Source organism: Nilaparvata lugens, chromosome 5 (genome assembly GCF_014356525.2).
Source record: "Nilaparvata lugens isolate BPH chromosome 5, ASM1435652v1, whole genome shotgun sequence".
In the NCBI taxonomy this organism is placed as follows: domain Eukaryota; kingdom Metazoa; phylum Arthropoda; class Insecta; order Hemiptera; family Delphacidae; genus Nilaparvata; species Nilaparvata lugens.
The window spans coordinates 67,158,907-67,183,165 of record NC_052508.1 but is presented as its reverse complement, the minus strand read 5'-3'; the positions used below and the strand labels follow the sequence as shown (position 1 = coordinate 67,183,165).

The 24,259-nt window shown below is 33.6% G+C and overlaps 2 protein-coding genes across 2 annotated transcripts in view; one reads left to right on the top strand and one right to left on the bottom strand.

The window, feature by feature from the left end:
• The first annotated feature begins 5,628 nt into the window (after positions 1–5,628).
• On the top strand, positions 5,629–9,806 carry LOC111046938. The gene is made up of 2 exons (XM_022332592.2): positions 5,629–6,749; positions 9,355–9,806. The coding sequence occupies exons 1-2, from the start codon at positions 5,757–5,759 to the stop codon at positions 9,745–9,747; spliced, it is 1,386 nt and encodes a 461-aa protein (XP_022188284.2). The 5' UTR covers positions 5,629–5,756; the 3' UTR covers positions 9,748–9,806.
• An 8,952-nt stretch (positions 9,807–18,758) lies between these two features.
• LOC111046941 (protein borderless) overlaps positions 18,759–24,259 on the bottom strand; it is a 41,935-nt gene continuing 36,434 nt past the window's right edge. The window contains exons 10-11 of the mRNA XM_039429123.1: positions 21,621–21,806; positions 18,759–19,472 (exon numbers count right to left, since the gene is read on the bottom strand). Coding sequence (XP_039285057.1) covers positions 19,231–19,472; positions 21,621–21,806 — 428 coding nt within the window. The 3' untranslated portion in view covers positions 18,759–19,230. The remainder of the gene's footprint in view (positions 19,473–21,620; positions 21,807–24,259) is intronic.

Here is a 24,259-nt window from a genome sequence, read left to right as displayed (position 1 = left end):
ACCAAGCACAGTAACTGAAGCATCATTCCATTTTGATGAGGATATTATTTCCAATGATGATTTATCATTAAATTCCATATAATAATCAATATATTATCATCATTTCATTCAATAAAAAAAAGGTACTTTCCAATAATAGAATATAATGGTTGTTTATTTTACTAATGTTGAAAAGCACTATAACTAAGTCAGCATATTGTCATTTCAAAGCAAAAACCTAACCCCCTAACTTCCTTTTATATTTAAAACATTAATAAACATAAATCTTTGTAAAAACCCGTAATCCCTTTTAGCATATTGCAATTTCAAAGCAAAATCCTAACCCCTAACCTATCTTTTCACCTTTGGAATATCAAAACCATAATTCTACCTGTTTCCTAGCTCTTCCTAGCATATTGCAATTTTAAAGCAAAAACTAACCTAGCCTTATGAAACATTATTAAATATAACTTGAAATAAACCTAACCCTAACCTTTCACATTCAATACTTTGAATTTCAAAGCAAAATCCTAATCCCCCAACCTATCCTTTCACCTTGAAACAAAAAAACATAAAACTCTACCTGGACCCTAGCCCCTTCTATAGTGAGGTCCATGTTATAATGACAGTATTTGATCAACTTTGGTTTTGCTATCCTTGTCTATCATTTGACAAAGCCGGTGGTATTATCCTTTTCTAGGTCCACAACGATGCCAATTATGTTTATGACAGTGTAGAAATATATCAATATAATGCAGAGAATCGGCATCGCTATTCTTCTATCTTTACCACTGCCATTATAACATGGATCTCACTATAGCATATTGCAATTCAAAGCAAAAACCTAACCTATCCTTATGAAACATTATTAAATATAATCTTAATAAAACCCAACCCTTAACCCTATTTTGTCAATTACAGTAGAAGCTCTCTTAACCGACCTCTACGGGACCGGACCATGGTGGATAACGATAAAGGTCGGTTAAACCAAATAATATTGTAAATAGTCGTAATTGTGTTAAAATAATTCAAACACGTGAAAAAAAGCTTTTAAAAACTGTTCCTAAACGTTTAAAACTACTGTAGCCATTACTCACCCAATAGCCCTTATGATCTTCTATGTCCCTTGATGTTCTATTGCTTTTAGTTTTTGTTCCATCGTCACAACCAGTCTCTTACATTTAACACAACTCATATTACACTACTGTACTTTACACTAACAAAGTCAATTACATAAACAATTACAGTATCAAAAACTGTTAAATATCAAAGTTTGCAAACACAGTTAGCACACTAGAAACTGCCTGCACATGATATTGAGAGCAACTGACTGAATTTTGACTTGCTACGGAATCATATGTTCGACCTGTTGAAACATGAAAGTTATTTTTGGATCGTTATCGCAGCAGCAGCAGAAATTTGTATATTCCTGGAAACGGTCGGTTAATCCGACAGGCGGTTGATCCGAGGTCGGTTAAGAGAGCTTCTACTGTAGTTGAATTTCTACATTGTTGATTGTCGCAACCTTGCAATGCGTGAAAGAGATAACGCCATCTGCTTTGTTGAATAACACCATTGCAAATCACACACTGCCATTATAACGTGGACCTCACTATAGATACTCAAAGAATACTTTTGAATAACTATGTGATAACTGTTACCGTTGCTGGCCGTTACTCTGTATCTGAGACAAAGAGAAGCTGCTGTTATTCAAAAGTATTCTTTGTGTAGGTTTTGGAATGTTGACAAGATGGCCGCCCTAAAAGCTGAACTTGGAATGCTGACGAGATGGCCAACTTGATTTGTTTTGTTATTCTAGATATTCTTATTGAATAATTAAAAATTGTTCTAATCAATGATTGCTAAGTAGATTTTGTTCGAAAAAATAATTTATTGGAAGATTTGCTGTCGTTTCATCATTATTTTGAAATTTTTCTAACACAATCATGAAGCTTGCTCAACCGGCAAATTCAAATTCAAGTAATCAACCGGCAAATTCAAAAGCTGTTTTCTAACTATAAACTGAAATGATGTACTATTAACTATAATAATAATATTGAAAATCTATCAAGAAACTGGATATTTTCTTGTTTTGGCTTCGAATATTATTAAAATAGCTAACAAATAGATGTATCCAAGCAATAAGAATTTGTAGGTTTGAAGAATTTCAAAGCTTTCCCGTACATGTTTAAGTCGATTGATATTAAAATTTATTTGACAAATAAATTCACGGACATTTCTACAATCACAAAATAATAACAGTAATAAAGTTAACAAAAGTACAAAATTTTAGATGTATACAGTGGGCCTACAATATAATTAACAAGATTATCACATTGTGAAAATATTAAGTAAAGTACCTAATAATGAAATTTTGGCTCCACTGGCAAAAGTAACACTTGAGCGCCAGTAGTGAGTTCAATTAAATAGTAATTATATAATATTAAGTACATGTACAGGTACAAGAAAATAAGAGTACAAGTTGAAAGAGTTAAGTTGCTATTAAACAAAATTAACAGAAATAGAATAAAAAATTAAAAAAAATTCACGGTTTTCGAGAACGGCTATTACGATTTTCTTTAAATTCATACCATGGATAGCTATTTATAAGCCCTATCAACTGGCATTAGTTTCATTTCTGGGAAAATTTCAGGAGCTCCGTAATATTCTTGAGAAAATGGCGGAAAATGACTAAAAAACCATGTATTTCACGGTTTTCTCGAAAACGGCTTTAACGATTTTCTTCAAATTTATACCATGGATAGCTATTTATAAGCCCTGTCAACTGACATGAATCTCATTTCTGGGAAAATTGCAGGAGCTCCGTAATATTCTTGAGAAAAATGGCAGTTACCAAAAAACCACGTTTTTCACGATTTTCTCAAAAACGGCTCTAACGATTTTTTCAAATTCATACCCTGTATATTTATTTATCAGATCTATCAACTGGCATGAGTCTTTTTCCTGGGAAACTAATGTGGTCCTCCCCATCCTTGAGAAATGGACTTTGTAACCTCCATCTCGTGCATGAGGTAGGGAGGTAAAACAGTTTATAAAAAGTACACAGTCATAGTCAAGATATTTCATCTGTAGAACAGCAGTTTTGACGACTTTAGGAAAAATCATCGAATTCACAATAATGTACTCACAAAGGAATTTCACAAAGGAAAAAGTACTCTGAAAACAATAATTATATATACCACATATACAGTAGTTGATCAACAGCAACAACTTTTTACAGAATTTACAGTTTTAAATGTAAGGCAATTGTCCATTAAATCTTTATTGATCTACCTAAAAACTAATAAACTTAAAATTTTATCAGATATTTTACATACCTATCCTACACGGTATAGAGCTAACTTCGGTTTTGCGACGCCGCAGGTGGTTCATGGAGTGGAGCTGAGGACACCTTTTTATTTGGCTCAAATGGTCTATCGTAATTTGCCCGCTGAGATAAGAACTGATATGGATGAATGCAGTGGGGCTGCATTCAAGCGTAAGGTGGAGTGGTGGCTATACCGCCTGGGCTGGGAGTCGTCAGAAAGCCTGCTTCAGTCTGTTTATTGGCACTAAGATCATCTCTATTAATTTGATAGCTTTCTTATACATACATAGATTTTTTTTCCTTTTTGAGATTATAAATTTTCATAACTTACCTTTCTTCTCTTTATATTTACCACACACTTTATTTAATCGTTTATAGATTTACATATCTTCATTACTATATTCTTTTTGATGGTCATTGGGGAATCGGCTGGTTTCTGTTCCTCGGTAATTTTTTTTTCATATGAGAAGCTACCATTATTTTTTACAATAAGTATATACAAAATATATTTCACTCGTGCAATCTCAAGAATTTATTCATATTTCAATTCTCGAATCTGTATATGTTACTCTTATCAATCTTTTTCTGTTTATGAAATTTCGTCAATGAACAATGTAATAGGTAATATTTAATTTCATAATTTTAATACAAACTATCTTAATATACTCACCTTCTTGTTAACAAAGCCGGACATTCTATTGCCTATATAATATTATGAATAGACTATTGGCTACCCACTGTAACAAGAACCAACCCCCTACACTCAGACGAATAGTCTTGTAGGGGTATTCCAGTAAAACATGCTCTGTAATACAATGTAATCTGTATTTTGTATGGAATAAAGAATATTTGAATTTGAATTTGATCGTAGTTGCAAATATGTTGCCGCCAATAATTAAGTTTGTAGTGTTAATGTTGATGTTGTGAAGCTTTTCCATAATTGAATAGACTTGGAACGTTGTCAAAAATACACTTTAATTAAATAAAAATTAAAAAGCATGCTCCTGTAAAATATTAATTTTTATTTAATTAAAGAGGATTTTTGACATCGTTCCAAGTCTATTCAATTGCCGCCAATTGTCATTATGTTATTCCCCTACATTATTCTCGTTTGAGAATGAGGCTTACAGTTCAATGAGCAAGGAAAGTTGTGTGAGTGTACCACACCAGATTTTTATATTAAATAATATTGATCATTAAGCCCTGTGCTGCAAAAAAAATGTGGTATACACAGACTTATAGCAAGATTTTTCATAGCACTACTTTCCAGTGTTGTGGATGTTTTGATCATGACAATATTAAATATGAACAATATTTAGATTATGACATATATGAAAATATAAATCTGAGTACTTTTGTGTAGTTGAGAAGTTGATATTGTGGTAATTATTCATGTTTATAGTTTATCAGAGATTGACAATGGTGTAACAACCGAAACCGGTCTTTCTAAGTCTCAATAAGATAGTAAGTGTGGTTTTCGACATGTCTTATTATTTTATTTAATTAAAATCTGAGAACCCTTTTTGAATATTTCGTCACGACATGTTCGGCTACCGGTAGAGACAAAAATAGAATGTAGGATTTTTTTATAGAATCAGCATAAAAAGACAACAAAATGTGTTAATTTATTGTTATATTGAAATATTATTGATCATTATAAGCCCTGTGTTGCAAACTAAGGTTTGACAAGGACCAAGTCATGTCCACTTTTTGATACAGTCAATCCAGATATCTGGTCATGACTAAGGAGAGAAGCATGAAGTAAGTGAGTATGAGGTAAGAGGTTTTGGTTAACATGAAAGTCGAGATAGAGCTGCCTCAATGTAACAGAAATGCATATCTGTTGTCAAACTGGGCGGTATAGAGGTTTACCGCGCGGCTCAGCGGAGTGGCTTTGAAGACAATCGAGTTTTCTACTTCCTCTGTATAAGCATCGTTTGACGTCAAAATAATATGATCAAATGAAAAGACTAAGAAATTGTCAAAAACCACAGATTTAAATATTTTTATTTAATATGAATAATTACCACAATATCAAGAAGTCAAAACTACACAAGAAGTCAAAATATGATCCTAAGGCCCGGTTGCACAAGAGCCTGTTAAATTTTATTTTTAAAATATGCCACGAGCACCAAACATAATAGAAGATTTCTAAAAGAATTCTTATCTCTGATTTGCTTCCGTTGTATTTAATCACGATTAATATTAACAGACCTTTGTGCAACGACTGAGCGTTATTGATCTTAATTATATTTTATTAATATAGGCCTAATTATTATCAAGTACTGTATTCTCATCCATGATGACTCTAAAAATGTTAATCACCTGATATTCATTACTGACATAATTATGACGAGGGTTTTTTTCAAATTAAACTAGGCACATTCAAAACAAAATTCATGTATTAAAAGATAAGATAATAACCTTAAATTTAGAGTAGCAAATCATAATGCTGAATCACATAGACTTCACAAACCTCTACCTTCTAGAATTTTTCGTCCAGAAAGCTTGTTTCGATGATGTTGATTCATTTCTGGGAGAGCACTTTGGTGAAAAAATCAAGCTATGCTTTTCTTTTCAATTTTTGCAATACTTACCAATGGAAGTATGTCAGGAAGTCTTTCTAGTTCAAAACAACAGCACTCTAGTTCTGAATAAAGGAAAATCCTGTATTTTTGCTTCACGAAACTTGAATAACAAACGGAATCCAAGTAAGTTTAAAGTGAAAATTTTGGTTTCTCAAACATATCTGAAAGAAGACGGCTGTGTTGAGAGTAAAATTATTGGAGAATCTATGGTTGATGTTGGAAGCAATTTCATGAAAGGGGAGGGAATTCGTGGGGAGTTTCCATTGATTTCAGACTCTGGGGTGAGATTTGGGTATATTAGTGCTCTTCTAAGTCTCACTAGTTGGGGTGAAAAAATTGTGACAAGATTCCAATCCGGAGGTCAGAATGGTGATTTTCTGTTCAAAGGGATGGAAATGGATCAGATGGCAAGGGAAACTGAAAGTAGCACAGTGCATGTGGAAAATCAAAACTCATCCACAAACATAACAGAAAACTACTCTGATACTGTAGAACATAAGTTAGAAATTGATGGAGCTGAAACTGTAAAACTTGAAAATGAAAGTGAAGAAAATAGCGTTGAGAGTTTTGGAGATGATGAATCAATTGTTGACAGTGAGGAACTGATAGAAGATGGAGATCAAGCTTCTGAGTTGGAAGCGAAGAATTACAAAGAAATTGAAGTTAGCATAAATAACCATCTGCTAAGGATAAAGGTGATGAGAGACAAAAATGGAAGGATAGTGTATGATAACGGGGACGGATTGAGTGAAGACGAGAAAAGGCATTCGACTACGTCGATTACATTGGATGAATCCACTGCAAAAAAACAAATTGAGCAAGAAGAACCGGTACAAGAGCCTGGAGTTGTCAAGGTAAATAAATTCTGGATAAAATATAATTTTACTCAAGTTGAATATTTTAATAGGGATACTTGAATCTTTGAATACAAAATTACAGATAATACTAGATATCCTGATCATTTTATATCAAACACTACTGGATTCAGCGATAGCCTAATAATGTCATTATCAAGTGTCCCTTAAAAATTTATTTGTCTCAATATTTCATGGCATTATCGCCAAAAATAGACGGATTTGATAAAAAAATATATTAAGGCTACCTACTAGTGTTTTCCTGTAATTACACATAGGTGAATATAAGATAAAAATCGCTAAGATACTGTACTATGAATATGAATACATAAAAATTGGTGTGGCGCACTCGCACAACTTTCCTTGCCGTTATGAAAATTTTTCACCTCTGACGCTTGTGTGAAATTGGGGTACCTTAATTTTTTCGGAAAGCAATACTTTCCTTACCCATGGTAATAGGGCAAGGCAAGTAAAAAGGATTATTATATTTTCCTTTTTTCGTCTATTGGTAATATTAATTATTTTTATGCAAACGTTAAAATAGGCAAACTATTGTAGAATATTCAGCCGTGTCCACACTGAACAAATGTTCGACAAACATGTTTGTTGAAAAAGTTTGGGCAAATTTTATTATGATTGACAAACAATGTTTGCCCGTGGCCAGTGTGGACGCGTCACCAAACAAAATATTTGTAAGTGCGAAAAACAGGTTTTATGTTTTACAGCTGTCAACACTGAAAAAGTTTGGAAAAACAGTAATTTTTGTTTGACAAACAATTATGGCCCAAATTTTTAAAATTTTTGTCCCTGAGCTCCTCAAAAAACATGTTTGCCGAAATGTATGTCGAACATTTTTTCAGTGTAGACACGGCTTTATGATTCACCAAATACCATATAATATATTATATGAATATTATGATTTAACAAATCTAAATAGGAATAATTAATTGATCCTTGATTAGATTAGGATATCCCCGCATATTGAATAGACACACTTATAATATTTTTCTCCTGGTATAATCTTTTTATAAGAAGGGAAAGGCATGGGTAATGGGTGCAATAAATGATTATAAAAGATGAAGAACGGTTTTATGGACATCTTCTATTTCCACCATTAATTCAGAGACTTGGAATCCATCTTAAGTAAAAACCATGATTATAAATATGATAATATTCAGAGCTATTTTCATTGAAAAAATTGAAATGATATTAAGCCTAGTAATAACTTTTCTATCATAAACATCATAAGACAAAACTTCTTTAAATTATTAAACGGTTTTTACAGGTTCAATTCATAAGGTATGCCTACTATTCTTTCTATTAATTTCAAAACCAACATGTTTGTTTCCTATTAGGTGATAATACAAAGAAGAAGTTTCAACTACCTATAAGAATAAATAGCCTACCACCTTCAACTTTGTATATTATTCTCTTCCACAAGGTAGAATTAGGCCTACACATTAATAGTATACAATAGAAGGGAAAAATAGAGTTTTGTTCAAAAATGAGTGTGTAGGAATGTAACTGGTATATGGTAGGCCTATTTCAAACTGATTATCATTAAACAAAAATCCAAAATTTGAATGAAGAACACCTTTTGAAGTAGAAATACTTACCCTTACTTTATAGCAGTGACAACGTTTCAGAAATTTGTAGGTATTGCTGAAAAGTAAGTCTTTTCACTTCAAAATGGTTTCTAATTTGAAGTATGAATTAATAGTGAGGGAAAATGGATTTTAAGCTAAGAAAATCCAAAGTTAAATGCTGTAAACCACCCCGGAGACATCTGCTACTGCAAATATTGACCACAAGGTGAACGGAGCTAGAAGAAAATTCGATGAGGGATAAACATTTTTTATCCAAAATTTCAAATTATCCATAGTACATATTTCATTGCCCAGCCCTGTTAGTAACAAGATATTTACAATGGTACCTATTTTATTGATGGAAACAAAGTGGAAGTAGCATTTGTTCAAATGCTAATTAATAAATAATTATTATTAAACGAAAATCTCAATTAAAAGCTCTAAACCACCTCGAATAAGACTTCTGCTACTGTATTGCAAATATTGGCCAAAGGGTGAACAATATAATAATAGTGAAAACCAGTAATACATTGTACCGTAAACTAGTAATGCATAATACTGTAAATCAGTAATACATAATACTGTAAAACTAAGGTCGATACAAGAAAATTTCACATTTTTTGCTGCAAATTTCATGTAGAATCTATATGGTCTTCGGCTTCTACCCCTTTCTTGGAACACTCTGTATAGGCCTACATAGGATGATTCTATCAAAAATAACAAAACCATTAGCAAATCTTCTCTTTGGCAAATTGTAATTTGGTACCAATGGGCTTTCTTTAAAGCCCAAATAAATTTTTATCATTTCATTTAGTCCTGATCAAATATCCAATGTTGTGAACCATGCTTTAAGATAAAGTGTGAAAACCCTACACTAAATCGACTCTTATTTCATTCCATTTGAACCATGCTCTAAGATAAGTGTAAAAAACCCTACACTAAATCGACTCTTTTCATTCCATTTCATTCTTTCATTTAGTCCTGATCAAATATCCAATGTTGTGAACCATGTTTTGCAGATAAAAGGAGACCGTATCCTCTTGGACGTTCCTGAACAGGCAACAACTCCAGGACCCGTCGAGTCGCCCGTCTACACGTTCAAGTCGGGCAAACAGACAGACGCCAACGTGGTCACCTTCTCGCAGACGGGCGATGCCCAAATGGAGTTCGGCAAGGCCGATCGGCAGGAGGAGACATTTCTGATGGTCATAAAGAACAACCGCCATGATTCCAAGGTGAAGAACTCGAATCGACTTGATTTGGAGCTGAGGACTCGTAGACAGCCCGAGCCTAAACCTCAGGCCGAAGAGAAGAACACTCAGTATGATGTCGGAGACGTGCCTCAGTCAGGTGGTGGCAAATCAAGGAAAGGGAAAAAGAAGGACGGCAAAACCAAAAACAAGAAAAAGTAATTGCTTGCTTGTTTGTGTGTATCACGTAGGAAGTTTACTTCATAATAGTGTAAGTTTTACAGTTTAATAAAATAATGATAAATTTATTTGTACAAAGGTACAAATGTTATTGAGGTTTTGTGCGTTAATACTATATAGTGAGGTCCACGTTATAATGGCAGTGGAGAAAGATAGGAGAACAACGTTGCCTGTCCTCTGTCTTGTCAATCTCTTCTATAGACGGTAGCCCCAGTGGAAGTGATCAATAGAGATCAATAAAAAAAATGTATTGATATCAATAGGTATTTGGGCCAGTATACATCAAAAGATATCCATGGATGTGTTAAACATTACAGCTGGTTATGTATTGATATCCATGGATATCTATTGATGTGTACCTATTGATATCAAAAGGTATTTGGGCCAATACACATCATATCCATGGATATTGATCTGTCTTGTCAATGTCTTCTATAGAATGGTAGCTGATACAGGTTAATTGATGTAATATTAGGCCTAACTGTTCATTCTCGTTTAAAATAATCAATTATATTTTATTTAACAAGAGATTATATTTTCCAATAATGTTATAATGGATTTTCATAATTGAAATAAAATATTTTGTTAATTAATTATTACTTCTACATTGTTAAAAGATGATCTGACAACAGAGAAAAGCAAGAAAGAGATAGCTCTATCCGCTTTGTTGCATGATAGACAAGGATAGCAATACCATTGCTAATCAAACACTGCCGTTATAAAGTGGACTGAGAAACACTATCAAATGCTTCAATCGAATCGGACTGCTCTTAATTTATTGCTAAGACTGATTATTTAGTGAAACTTTGACTGGCAACATATTCTTTGGCTTAGTATCGAATTATTTTTTTACCATTAGTCTTGTATCTGATGATAATAATTTCAATTATTTCTGAGAAACTTCTCGCTTTCACCACCTACTTATCTTTTGAAACAAAAACGTTTCAAGCATGTCGAAAATTTCATGTTTTTTGCTCGAAATGTCTCGACATTGACGAACATAATCATTAATTAAAAAATAACTATGAGCCGGATAAAAATTAACAACACACCAATAGAAAGGAGACCTTCTCCCTGTTAATTTGATATAAAATTATTACACATTACGACACCCCATTATTCTGAGAAAAGTGATAGGTATTCAAAAGAGAAACAAATCTTCGCGATGTTTCCAATTTTATCATAAAAGTTACATTTCCTTTTAATCCTTCAACCCTGAAGCTTTTTTAGTAATACTAGGTTATCAGGGATGATACTCTACATCCAATTCTGACGTTGAATTGGAAATTTGAGAAAGTTACAGTTTTACACGATTTGGCAACCTTGTAATTTCTTCGGATGGAGGGTCAAGTCTCAACTTATTTTTCACAAACTATAATCCCGTTTGAGCCAACGCCACTGAATATGATTCATCATCATACAATGATCATCATTGTATGAGAATGAAGATATTAATAAGGGCAGACTGAAATCGTTTTCAGTGCAATTTGCACGTTTTGGTTCCGTGAAGATATCATTTTCATGAGTTCTAATGGAAGTATTCATACTAGCTAGGACAGGCTCAGTGGGTATAGTTCCATTAGAACACATAGGGATAATATTTTCACTGTGCCGGACACTTTCACTGATGTGTGGGAACCCTTCTGTAGTATCTGTGATGAAACTGACAAACCGATTTTTTTAATGGGAGAGTGAACTTGGCTTGTAAGTGAATCAACTCACAGATTTATAGCTTGATTACAGCATATCTCTTGTATAATTACTCTCAGATATTCAAGAGTAATAATTGTTTACTTATTGACCGAACGAAGTGAGGTCTAAGATTCAAGTCTACTGTTTTGGCATTTCTCTCAATGTTTAAATGTTTATATGTTGCGCATTTACGGCGAAACGCGGTAATAGTTTTTCATGAAATTTAACAGTAATGTTCCTTTTAAAATTGCGCGTCGACGTATATACAAGGTTTTTTGAAATTTTGCATTTCAAGGATAATATAAAAGGAAAAAGGAGCCTCCTTCATACGCCAATATTACCGTAAAAATCAGACTATAGAATTATTCATCATAAATCAGCTGACAAGTGATTACACAGATGTGTGGAGAAGCCAGTCTATTACTGTATTTGTATAAGGTCTATAGTTTCAATCAAAGACCTTGAAGAGGTATGCATCTTTAAGCTGGGTTTACACCAAAGTTATTAACAAAATGTTAATAACTTAATCCTTATAGATTCTATTAGATTCAACGCAAGTTGACAAACACACATGTTCATCATGTGTATGATAAGTTATGTTCAATCTAATATAATCTATAAGGATTGAGTTACAGTATTAACATTTTGTTAATAAATTTGGTCTAATCGCAGCTTTAAGGTCTTTGGTTTCAATATTTTGTTTTGCAGTCATGGTATTATTTATTGGTACACGCATTGTTTTGCGTGTCCTTCAGTATCAATATTCTCACATTCGAAAAAACTAATTTAATAGGTGATTAAAAATAATCAAATGCTGAAGAAATTATAATATTTTTGATTGAAAAAAATTAATTTTCATTAGATGGAAAGATTATCACGGAACTGGATGAATATTATATAAATTCTGGAATAGAAACATATTCTATTCATTGTTTAAATTAACATAAATATTAATAAATTATGTAATACAAATTCAAACGTGAACTGATTTGTGAACATTATTAAAACAGTTGACATCAGGTACTTGTGGATGAGAATACTGCGTGAGGTCTACTGTTCACAGAACTACTAGTTTGATGTAATAGTCTGTAAAGTAATAGTCTACCTAATTTATTTCTCAAATAATAATCAAACATTTATTTATTATTCAAGAAATAGAAGTTTACCTAATTTATTTCTCAAGCCCATCTCCCTTGGTTTATGTGTTGTAGCCTAAGTGGGCTCTAAATGGACTAATTTCTTTGAATGTAATTATAAGAACCACAAGTCATTAGAAATAAATGTCTAATAGAAAACTATTAAGTTTTTAGAGAAAAATTTATTTTCTTATGAATGTTAGATAAATCTTGAATTTTAAAAACACTTATGGAGTGAAAATGCACTTACTATTTGGTAGTGACAATCGTATCGACATGTTGTGGGTCATCATAAGAATGTAGAAACTAACTCTAATGTCATAATTTAATAAAAACTATAACGTTTGAGGAAAGAAGCTGAGTCCTTAGAAATGGATGTTGAATAAAAACTATGGACTTCGAGAGAGAAATCTGATTGATTAGGTCTATATCTTAGCTTAAGAGAGTCAAAACAACACACATTAAATGAGTTTTAATACGAAACGTCAGCATTTATTCAAGTGCAATAAATATATAGTAACAAAACAAATCTATAAAAATATCTTTCTCAAACAGTATTCTAGTTAACATGTCCAATTCATAACATTATCTGAGTATTCTAGATTTTGCTTATTACTATGTTTTAATTCTTAAATTATAGTATCAGAGTTTGGTAGGAGACTAATTTTTGAGAAACTCCTGCTTCCCAAAAAATGAAGAGTACAAACTTTCATCTATTTCACTATCCATGACGAACTGACAGAACAAACAAAGTTTGTTTTTCAAAACAAACTTTCAATTGCTATAATAGGAGGTCAGTTCATAAGTAATACATTACACTTAGGAAGCCTAAAAATGAATGACTTACACTGGCTGAGTTGTCATACCAGAAAATAGTCAGTTATTGACATTCATAAATATGATTTGTTACATTCATAATTTCGTATGAGGAGTAATTATTCAATAGTGACCTCATAAAATACATGTATGGTCATTATGTCCAATTGAATATCTAAATATTGTACTTAAAATCAACTTGAGAAAAAGAAGTAGTATTTATTATTATTTATGAAACACGTACAAGATTGAGGCCTGTGTACAATCACAATAATTCCAGCAATAACATTAATTTTTGTTCCACTTTTTTTCTTGGATAATTCTCCCGAATAAAGTTTTTATAGCTTGGTTCATATGTATAGTTTCACTATAGTGAGGTCCACGTTATAATGGCAGTGTTTGATTATCAATGGTATTGCTATCCTTGTCTATCATCCAACAAGGCGGATAGCGCTATCTCTTTCTCGCTTTGCTCTGTTGCCAGATCGTCTTTTAACAATGTAGAATTTATAATTTATTAACAAAATATTCAATCTTCAATATGAAAATTCGTTATGAAATTTTTGAAAAATATTATTTATTGCTTAATAAAATATAATTTAATATTTTAAACGAGAATGATCAGTTGTTATTACATCAATAAACCTGTATAACCTATAGAAGGTCAATAAACCTGCATAAGCTGTATAGCTATATAGAAGGCATTGACAAGATAGATAGATAGGTAGATAGATAGATAGATAAATGCCTTTTATTTACACTTTACAATAACTTTACAATCACTTTCAAAAGTGATGTGGGCGAAATTGAGGCAATAAGAGCCCTTCTTCCATTTGACCTGACACGACCCCGTAGTAAGTTCCCTTTATTCTAATACTCTCTTTAGCCGCTCGATGCAAGAGCAGCGAGTTCTCTTTTCGGCCGCCTAGAGCGCGCCACCAGTATTTAAATTCACATAGCCTTCATATCTTAAATTCACATATCTAAATATAGGACTTATTTTATCTGTGATATCTCTCACTTGAGCTTTGTGTGTACCTGGGTATAAAAGCAGGACGCAATTTCAGTCAACTCAATCACAGTTCAGCGCTAGTACGTTGAACAACAAAGTCCCTCGTTCGACTGCTTCAGACTCTGTGATTTTATGCATAATTGTGTCATAATTGCATAATTTACCAGTGTCTATTATTTTTTTCCTTTCACTGCCGACGACCCGACCGGGGCCCTGACTAAGAGCTTGAGCTGGGATTAGCTCAACGGATGACTTAACTGGGTATTTGATATTTCAGAAACTCTAATGGGGATGAATGGATCCCTGCTGGAGTTCTGAAATTCGGTTCCTCAGTTGAGTCATCCGTTAAACTGATCACAGCATAAACTCTTGGTGTGGGACCCCGGTCGGGTCATCAGCGGGGAAAAGGATGAAAAATAGTAGTCTAATAATCACTGGTAATTTGACACAATTATGAAAGAAACTCCCAGAATCTTGAGCAACCGAACGAGGGACTTTGCTGTCCAACGTATTGGTGCTGAACTGTGACTCTAACTTAACTGAAAATGAATCCTGCTTATATCCCCAGTAGTCCAGTCAAGGAAAGGTAATGGAGGGAAAAGTTGGGAAGACAATTTTTGACCCCCGCAGTTCTGTTTAGGGTTTGAACACCCCTACCCCCTGTTTTTTCAAAGGTACCATTTTTTGGTGTCTCGCATAAAAATAAAAAACTAAGTACTTGACTGTCATTATAACAAATTAAAGCTTACATAGTTTTCTACAATATTTATTCCACAACTTTTTTTATATCTCCTCTAGTTTTCGAAAGATTCCCATGAAGATGTGACATTTTTGAAAAAAAAACACGTTTAACACCAATTATTTTCTATTTTTGCTCTTATAACTTTTCAAAAATCTATGGGAAAAAACCGTATTGATTATAAGCTTATAGAGTATTAAATTCTCTTCAGGGCAGGTCACACCGAGCTCGCTACCGCGGAGGTAGTACCTCGGCGGTAGTTTCACTTCGCGAGCCAGGCGAACTTTTGAAACGTCTCCTAGTGGGAGTACCGCTAGCGGTAGTGAGCTCGGTCTGACGTGGCCAATCTAATAACATGGAAAGCGAACTCCAGAACTTCGCCATCGGTAGCGTATGCGCAGAATACCGAGACTCACTCTGGTTGCCGGCCTTCCCCCACTTCTAGAGAACCAGCCTCATCAAAACAAGAACAAAACCAAACTACCGCTGGCGGACGTTTTTTGGTGTGAACTGCTTCCAGAAAAACTACCTCCGCGGGAGCGAGCTCGCTACCGCTAGCAGATGTTGGTGTGACGACCGCTTTCAATTTGGTGTATGATTCCACACTTTTACGAATTTCCCTACACCTTTTGCAGTAGCTTTAGTGTTGAGTGTGAAATCTCCATTTTTTGAAACAATAGACCAATTGACAAAGGAATTTATAGGGAATGTTTTAAACAAAATTTTTGACTTCGCAGCTTTGTTGAGACTAGTTGGGAGAAGAACATATCAAAAGTCCCCATTCCTAACTCATGTGCTAAGGGAATGAGGGTGGTTTAAAAGTTGCATTTTTCAGCGTTTTGCTTCCACACTCATATTTTGAGAACAATGCGTTCAACCGACATAACTAACTATTCAAAATAAAAGCTTGATAAATTTTCTACACTTTTTGTTCAGTGAAACTTTGTGATATTCCCAACAGTGCCCTAGATATTCACTCTTGAAGGTGAGTAATTGTTAAAATAACAGGTTTTTATCCAATGTTTTGCTCTTTCAGGGCTTATAACTCTCTTATTCAAATTTTCCTCTCATTGTTACAGCAGCTTCAATGTAGGGGATGAAATTTTCATTGCTGCAACAATATTGATCGTTTGACAATTACATTTAAAGGGGGTGTCTGTGACATGATTTTTGACTTTGCTGCTTGATTTGGACTAGTTAGTAGGTGAACATAGCAAAAGTGCGCATCTTTATCCCCTCTGTTGAAGGTGTGGAACCGCTGAGTTGACACTTGTTGCAGCAATGAAAATTTCACCCCCTACATTGAAGCTGCTATGACAATTAGAGGAAAACTTTGAATAGTGAAGTAATAAATCATTTCAAAGGCAATTCAATGCTCTACAAGTGTGGAATCATACATCAAATTGAAGAGAATTTAATGCTCTATAAGCTCATAATCAATACGGATTTTTCCTATAGATTTTTGAAAAGTTATAAGAGCAAAAATAGAAAAAAATGGTGGGGAACATGTTTTTTTTTCAAAAATATCACACCTTCAAGGGCGGATATCTCGAAAACTAGAGGAGATATAAAAACAATTGTGGAATGAATATTATAGGAAATTATGTAAGCTCAAATTTGTTATATGACAGTCAAGTCCTTAAGTTACATATAGTTTTTGATTTTTATGCAAGAAACCAAAAAATGGTACCTTTAAACCACCCCACTCCCTTAGCACAGTGTGTAGGGGTGGGGACTTTTGATATGTTCACCTTCTCATCACCCTTAACAGAACTGCGGGGTCAGAAATTGTCTTCCCAACTATTCCCTCTAAACCCTTTTTTGAGCATTCATCGCCTGGACTACAGGTACACACAAAACTCAAGTGAGAGGTATGAAGGCTACATGAATTCAAGGTCTATAAATACAGGTCATGACACAATCCCGTGATGCATTGCGAAGTCACCATTTTATGGGGTTCTAGTTCCCCAATTTTCAAATTTATCTGCTGTTATCATTATAGATTGAACAACATGATGTGCTATTTTGTTATATTGTTCAAGGAATATTGCTCGGCTTTGAGTTGTAAATTAAATTCTCCCCACAGAATAATAATATATAGATTCCAACTAGGAACTGAATTGTTGATTTTCAGATTGGAAACTTCAAACTCTTTTTGATTTTGAAATTTGCCTTTTGTCCCAATGCCTTATGAATCATAACAAGTTACAAGAATAAGAACAATTTTCAATAATAAAAAAATGAATCATTGAAACATTTATTAGTGAAATTTCATTATTAACAAAATCGAAAACCAGAATTTATATAAAATTATCTGAACCAGAATATTGTTTTTAAATTGCATAATGCATGATTTTGTTATGAGCGGATTAGAATATTTTAAATGTACAATTTTACATGCATTTAACCTGTGAGTACCAGCCATTTTGATTATCGAAATCATCAAATTATGATATTCCTAATCTAAGTTTTCCTAACCCAAAGCTTTTTCTAACCTAAGCTTTCCTAACCAAAACTTTTCTAACCTAAAGCTTTTTATAACCTTAGCTACTTATGGCTGCTACTTATAGGTTAACTGCATGTAAAATTGTGCTACTTTGAACTTGGTTTATTTTAAAAACAATAGTGACTGCTGTTCAATTTTTGTGATTTTGTGCTCAAAATAACATATTAAATCGATCCCAACCAAAAATTTGATGACAGGTGTTTTGGCACTGGACATACACTTTAGCCATTAGGGTGTAGTTACATTACATAAAAATAATAATATACTTTTCGCCCCACTTGGATGTAATGAGCTGGTTTTCGTGCGTCATATGGAGGCCGAAAATGATTGTTTTCTGACCAGGCCGGTAAAAGTTTTACGGCCCTAGGGCTGTAAAATAACCTTGAAGTCAGCTGATTCTGATTTGATGTGAACGTGTTTACAAAATGGTTTATGAAACGGAATCAGTTTATGCTTCTAAAATTGAATAAGTATTCTGCAATAAGATACTATCATTTTATTTGGATGAATGAAATACAGATAAAATATATATTATAAACTATTCAAATTCGATTTCCAGAGTAGGATAGAACTTCTAACCTAAACTTCAGAAGTCAACAACAAGCATTGTTGACGTTGACATTCAGATTGGCCAAATTTCAAGTGTGCTAAAACAGCTGATCAAAAAACTTTCATTATTTGTGTTTATTATTCAAGAATCAAAACATTTATAATAATATCATCTTATAGTCATTTGGAAGAATAAAAAGTATAAACTGAACCTGTTACATAATTGAACATAATCTTTTAGGTTATTTAGACAAATCAGAATAAAAAATAAAAATACTTGGACAATTTCCTGATATTCAGATTACCTCAGATTTGCTAGAGCTATGACCTTCCTGTTTTGCTTTTGGAAGTGCCGAATAAACAATTATTCTCATATTTATATTGTTTATTTTTCTGTGTGGCGAAAAAGAACGTTCTCACCATGGGCAAAAATGTATTTCCGGCTCTCAATCTTTTCTAGTCCTCGGCCTACGGCCTCGGACTTGAAAACCGATTTCGAGCCAGAAAAGTCTCATTTTCGGCCCTAGGTGCGAAATATACTATTACAATTCAAAAATAAATTATGAATAAGAATTCAAATAAACTATAGATTTATAAACGAACACTACACTACAAATTTAAAAAACGAAGAAAAACCGAGAGTAAAGTAAGAGAGTGGAGAAACGACAGAGTATCGTTAACGTTGTTCTCCTATCTTTCTTCACTGCCATTATAACGTGGACCTCACTATATCACAATAATTCCAGCAACATTAATTTTTGTTTCAGTTTTTTCTTGGATCATTCTCCCCAATAAAGTTCTCATGGCTGGGTTCATATGGCTAGTTTCACTGGTGATTTTAGAGTCACCGTTCCGTTGAAATTCATAGGTGAATGCACGGTATTTAGATGAAAATATTAAATTAAATTAGATGATAATATAAAATTCTTCTTCTATATACCGTGGGTGAATGTATAATGTAACTTGCGACTTTTGTGAAACGGGCCCCTGGTGTGCGCAGATGATGTGCGCAGATTCAGCTGTCGTCAAAGTGCGCCTGTTTGTGGTTGGTTCGCCGATACACGTTGCGCACATACCAGAGCGCGGCAACTGCGCCGAACATGATTAGCAGGCCTACCACCACACCGATGTTGATGACGCGCGCCCGCTGGTAATCGGGGATGTGGATGGTGTACATTTCGCTGCTAGCCTCGTACGCGTTGTCGCTGAGAGCAGTTACGCGAAAGTGGTAGGTTCGTTCCTCTTTCAGGTCTTTCACTGCAAAAGATCATCAGACACATTTTTTATTGAAGTTGCTTTCCATGACGAAACACTATATAATAACTTTGTTGAAGTTTTGACACTGTGTTACTTGTAAATATTTGAAAAAACACTTACTTTTGTTGGAGTATTGAGGAATGCATTTCACTCCTGAAGAGGAGCTTCATCAGCCATGAGGCCTCAATACTTCAAGAAAAGTAAGTGTTTCTCAAATATTTACAAGAAACACAGTGTCTGAACTACAACAAAGTAGTGAAATTAATAACGGTTACAATTTAACCGGCTCTTGTACAACCGACACTAAGTCTACATAACAATATATTCTAATGCTCTGTCTGCAGCTAATGAGAATTTGTATCTAACTTATAAGTAATTGTGGAACAAAATCAGAAAAAACAGATAATGACAACGGCTAGAGACTCAAGTCATCAATAAGACAGTAAGAACTTGCTACGCTAGTTCGAAAACCTTCTGACTACTTATATAGAAGGTAGGGGATATAAAAAATGAATAATGAATAGTCCTGATGAATTTTTAATAATACTTTGCAAGCATAGGGAGAAGATCCCATTGTATAGGTCGTTTACGCTTAAAATTTAAAGCTGATTTTTTGTCAACTCAAGCCGATTACTGTTGACTACTGTCTATTATTACTGTAAAAGGCACAATATATGAGAGACCACCAGCGTCACAAAGGTTCAAGGAAAAGAACTACTACGAACACTAACGGTTTGAGTTAACAGTGAAATTTGGAACATCAACACCCTAAACCATGGGATATCTTCTGATGCCATATTAGGCATAAGATACTTATTGCATAAGTTCGCCATAGAACAAAAATGTAAAATATATGATGCATAACACAACATAGAACAACAATATTGAGTACAGTATTCACAACTATAGTAAGGTCCACGTTATAATGGCAGTGGATGGAGATAAAAGAACAGCGTTGCCTGTTCTCTGCCTTAATTAATTATATTTCTACACTGTTAGAAACAGATTTGGCATCGTTGCGGAGCTAGAAAAGGATAGTACTACCTGCTTTGTCGAATGATAGACATGGATAGCAACATCAAAGTTAATCAAATACTGTCATTATAACGTGGACCTCACTATAACAGGAATAAAGTGAGGTCCATGTTGTAATGACAGTATTCGATTAGAAAATTGTGTTGTTACCTTCATCTATCATTCGACAAAGCACATAGCGCTATTGTTTTCCAGCTCCGCAACGTTGCCAGATCGTTTTCTATCGATGTAGAAATATAATATTAATTACCTAACAAAATATTCGATCTCAATTATGAGAATTTATTATCAAATTATTGAAAAAATATATTTTCTTGATGAATGAAATATAATTGATTATTTTTAAACAAGAATAAACAGATAATATTACATATACCGTTTTTTGTGATTTTTCTGGCTTCAAATCTATCAAGTTTTTTAATATTTTTCAATTTATTAATGCATATTCAAGTGTAATAATAATTTGTTTCATCTTTCTGATCAACCGAGATACAAAATTTTTAGTAGGCTATAATATGTATATTTGAACTGTAAATTTTTGTGATCTTTATAAAAGTGTTTTCATAACCTCATTTGGACTATTTTTATCAAAATTAGGGATAGGAACAAGCAGTTTTGGATTTATCCTGTTGATTCTCTCCCAATCATTAATTTGATGTTGTGATTAAGGAATGTAATAATAAATGTAATTAGCCATCATCTATAGAAGGCACTTGCAATGCATAGAATCGGTATCGCTGTCATCCTATCCCTTCTTATTATCTTACTATCCCATTATAATTATAACGTGGACATTACACTATAGCAGCTTTTAAATTGATAACACAAATATCAGAAATGATCTTATATATTTTTCCAAGGCGTGCATACAGGTCTAATGCCGGCATTCCACTCTCACCGAATTTTCAACGTCTCCGATCCACATAAATCGAAGCGAAGGGGAGCCAAGCAGAGGAATATTGGCACTTGTACAAATTCGGCGAGAGTGTGGCGCCGGCATAATTTTGTTCACATCTGGGGTTGCACCCGGGACCTCAAGGCTGCAACGCGAGCACTCTGTTCACTAGATCACGGATATCACTGCAGAGAATAGTGTAGAATGTATAGAGTTACCAATGAAAGAATTCTCAGTAGTATCGGCTTTGATGATTTCGGTTTCGCGGCCATCCTCGTACCAGCTGACTGTGTACACCTTGAGGCTGTTAGCGCCTAGTTCAGGCGGCTCCCATGACACCAGGTACCCCTCCACGTCCAGGTGCACGCGCAGATTGCGGGGCGCACTTATCTGCTGAAAGCTCTCTGCAATATACAACAAAATTATAAGTCCATACAGAATTACTTTTGACTTGGAGGAATATGCGGAGCAGATAAAATGGAAGGAGATCAGCCAATTACATGCAGTGATGAATAGAATCATAGGTAGAAACGCAGTTGCCAATTTGTAGATTAAATCATAGAGAAATAATAGCGTAAGTAGATATCCCATGGTAAAGGACGTTCATGTCGCAGCTTTTGCTGTTATCCCAAGCCGATAGTTAATGTAGTTCTTTCCCGTGAAGATATGTGACGCTCGTAGTCTCTCATACTGTGCCGTTCATACACTCTCACCCCAACAAAACAGTAAAAATCGACAATAATTGACAGTAAACGCCCTATGCCATGGGATATCTACTTACGCTATTGTTTCTCTATGATTAAATTCAGTGCTTTCAGACAGGAAACTTCATATGTGTATCATGAACACTTGAACACTCTCTAGAAATTGGAGAATGCTGGCCGGTTCAGAACGGCAACATCACGCCGCTTTCTCTGCTGCGCATGTCTCTCCAAGTCAAAAGTAATTTTGTATGGACTGTATGCTATCATCTTTTGTATGTGAGCTACAGTTAGGGTTGCCACCCGAACTATATAATAAAGTATTGTACTTTATTTGGAGGTCTTGTACTTTATACTTAGTAAGCAAGATAAAGTACGCAAAAATACTTTATTTTGCTCAATAAAGTACGAGGAAATAAAAACATTCTAGGTTAGTGTAGAGTTGCGGAGACTGTCAGATTTAAAATAAATATTGGCTACATTTTTTCAGTCATGTGATGCTGATGAGTTCAAGAGTTTTTATAAAGTGGTTTCATATATTTACTCTCTATCCCTGCCACTTCAGCATTTGTGAAAAGGGGTTTTTCGGTGATGAATAATAAGTGAAGAGATGAGAGGAGCAAAGCCTCTTTGAATCTCATAAGAAATAATGAACAAATGATTTATTTCAATTTGAATGTTATTGATTGCAAAGATGCTTTGCAACTCTTCACCAGTAACAATTATTTATTGATGATGGCCAAAAGCAATAAGAAATATATTTTTAAGAATAACTAATTAATTTTCTATTAAATTTAAAATTCATGATTAAACTCATTTTGTATTCCATTATATTCATGTATTGTATTTTGAATATCCATTCGAAATTAGGTACTTTATTTGCATGGACTACTTATAAAAGTTATTAAAATCCTTTATTTATTTTTTCCAGGAGCACATTCAAGCTCTAAAATAAAAAAATATACTTCTCAATAATCAGCCATGTGGAGCACTTGATAGAGGAAACCATAATATATTGATATGAATGCTAATATGAAGATTTTGAACGTTGGAAGCAAAAGCAGTAAATTAAATTAATGTGAAAGAAGATTTCATACCTACACTACAGCAAAATTAAATAGTAATAAACTAATAAATATCATTTAATTCTATTTAGATAGTCCCATTCTTAATAAAATTATGCAAACCAAGAAATAGAACATAATATGGAGGTGGGTCTTATAATATGTACATAAATTAGTCAATACTTTTTTATTCATTTTTCATTTAAACTTGAAAATGGCTACTTTATTCAAGCCTAATGTACTTTATTTTTTAGGCCTGTGATTACCAATTTACTTTATTTTTCTTAAAAAAAGGTGGCAACCCTAGCTACAGTTTTCTGAAGCCAACTCACGTGGAATTAAATAAAAATTATCAGTTACCTAAGTAGAATGATATACAATTCACCCTCTTGAAATGTTCTATATTAATTCACTGCATGTTTCAATAATTTAATATAGTCATTTCTAATAAGAATTTCCAATTCTCAAGGGTACTTGAGAACTTTTATTTTAATGTAACAATTTATTATATAGTAGCCTCTTAAGGAAATGTGAATACGGTAAGTGCCAACTTACATAACATACAGACGTTAATTCCAAGGCTTGGTTGCTCAGAAGCATAATTATATTGAGTTTTAATCATGATTAAATAATGGCACGGGAACCAATCAGAGGATCAGGGAATCATATCAGTAGGAATATTGGACTTGGAGGGTCCAAGTGACTAGTCACCTGTAGATTAATGGAATCGCTTTATTTAGGCTTAGATAAGGCTCAGGTTCAGACTTAGTTCGATTGCTCAAAAGCTTATTAAATTTTAATAAATAGTAGTTTAGACACTGTTTTATCAGGTGAATATTTGAAAAACACTTAATTTCTGATGAGAAATGAGAAATGCATTATTCACTCCTACGGAGGAGCTTCATCAGCCTGATTAAATTTTTTCATTTTCATTTTTCTATTCTATGACCTTATTTTTTTTAAATTCTATTCATGATTATATTATGCCACGAGTAACAATAAGAGAAGGCTTCTCTGATTTGCTCCCGTGGCATTCATCAATCATAATTGAAATTCATTCAGGCTGACAAAGCTCCTACTCACAAGTGAAAT